The 1183-nt window shown below is 38.0% G+C and overlaps 1 protein-coding gene across 1 annotated transcript; it reads right to left on the bottom strand.

Moving 5' to 3' along the window:
- Positions 1 to 306: 306 nt before the first annotated feature.
- Positions 307 to 904, bottom strand: LOC139102104 (zinc finger CCCH domain-containing protein 10-like). The gene is made up of 2 exons (XM_070655774.1): positions 883 to 904; positions 307 to 791 (listed from the first exon to the last, which is right to left on the bottom strand). Exons 1-2 carry the CDS (start codon positions 902 to 904, stop codon positions 307 to 309), a joined length of 507 nt encoding a protein of 168 aa, XP_070511875.1.
- Between the last annotated feature and the right edge of the window lie 279 nt (positions 905 to 1183).

The following is a 1183-nucleotide window of genomic DNA, read 5'->3' as shown; positions in this document are numbered from 1 at the left end:
ATAAAATATGTTTTAATATAATATTTTCTATCTTATTTAATACCAAAAAAATTATCATACAAACATAAAAAATTCAATTAAATTAAAAATTACATTAAAAATAATACAAGTATAAAAAAAAACATAATCATAAAAAAAACATAAAATTACATTAAAAATTACATTAAAAATTACATTAAAAATTACATTAAAAATACCTTTAAAATTACATTACATACACTCAACGCAAAAACGACAGAAGCAAAACAACATAAGTAAAACAACATAAGCAAAAAAAAAATACAATATACGCAAAAACAACATAAGCTAATGCAACTGCTCATAGCTGGCGACGGATCGGCATACCGGGCACACAACCGTAAGCATAGTGTACGGACGCGGGGGGCCTTGGCACTTTAGGGCACACGTGTAGCAATACACGTGCCCGCAACTGGACGCCCCGAACGTGTCTAACACAATTTCGCCGCAGCACACTATGCACTCTAGTTTTTCGTCGTGCCCGATATGCCGACGTTGGCAGTCCGTCCTGTTGCACCTGCCGGCCTTGTAGTCCCCGCAGATGATGGAATTCTGCAGGGTGCGTCCAACTTCGTAGCGTAATTTCGCTGACGTCAATCCGGTGGCCTCGTAACGAGCCTGCTCCACACTCGTTACATGCAGGAATCTGCATTGCGCGTTTGTGCACTTCTTATTTTGGTAATTGAAGCAATACCTGTAAGGGTGCACAAACGCGCAATAACTATTCGAGCAGGCTCCTCGCTGGAAGTCGCGGCAGAGTTGTTGTTTTTGAGCTAAAAACATAAAAATACATATTATATATTATTTTATAACAGATTAAATTATTTTTCTAAATTGTATTATAAATTCTATTATAATACATACCTGGTTCCCCAAAATATGCCATTTTTACTAAAAGTTTTTTTCACTTTTCTTGACTGTCTTTTGAAAAAGAGCTCCTGCACGTACAGATGCGAGACTGAGAGTGAGGCATGGTCACATCGTCGTCGTCGTCGTCGTCGTCGTCGTCGTCGTTCTCATCAATAAACAAAGAAAATAGACGCCGGGCCAACGAAAACGAAACATGATACAAAAGATTCCAGACGCCAAAGATTTTTGTCGCATAGGCGTGTAGAAAGAATCGTTCATATCTAACGAAGGCATCTTGAAACGATTACTAGAAAAG

The sequence above is a fragment of the Cardiocondyla obscurior genome, linkage group LG04, assembly GCF_019399895.1.
Source record: "Cardiocondyla obscurior isolate alpha-2009 linkage group LG04, Cobs3.1, whole genome shotgun sequence".
In the NCBI taxonomy this organism is placed as follows: Eukaryota; Metazoa; Arthropoda; class Insecta; order Hymenoptera; family Formicidae; genus Cardiocondyla; species Cardiocondyla obscurior.
The sequence above is the reverse complement of the archived record's forward strand: the minus strand, read 5'-3'. Positions and strand labels throughout refer to the sequence as shown.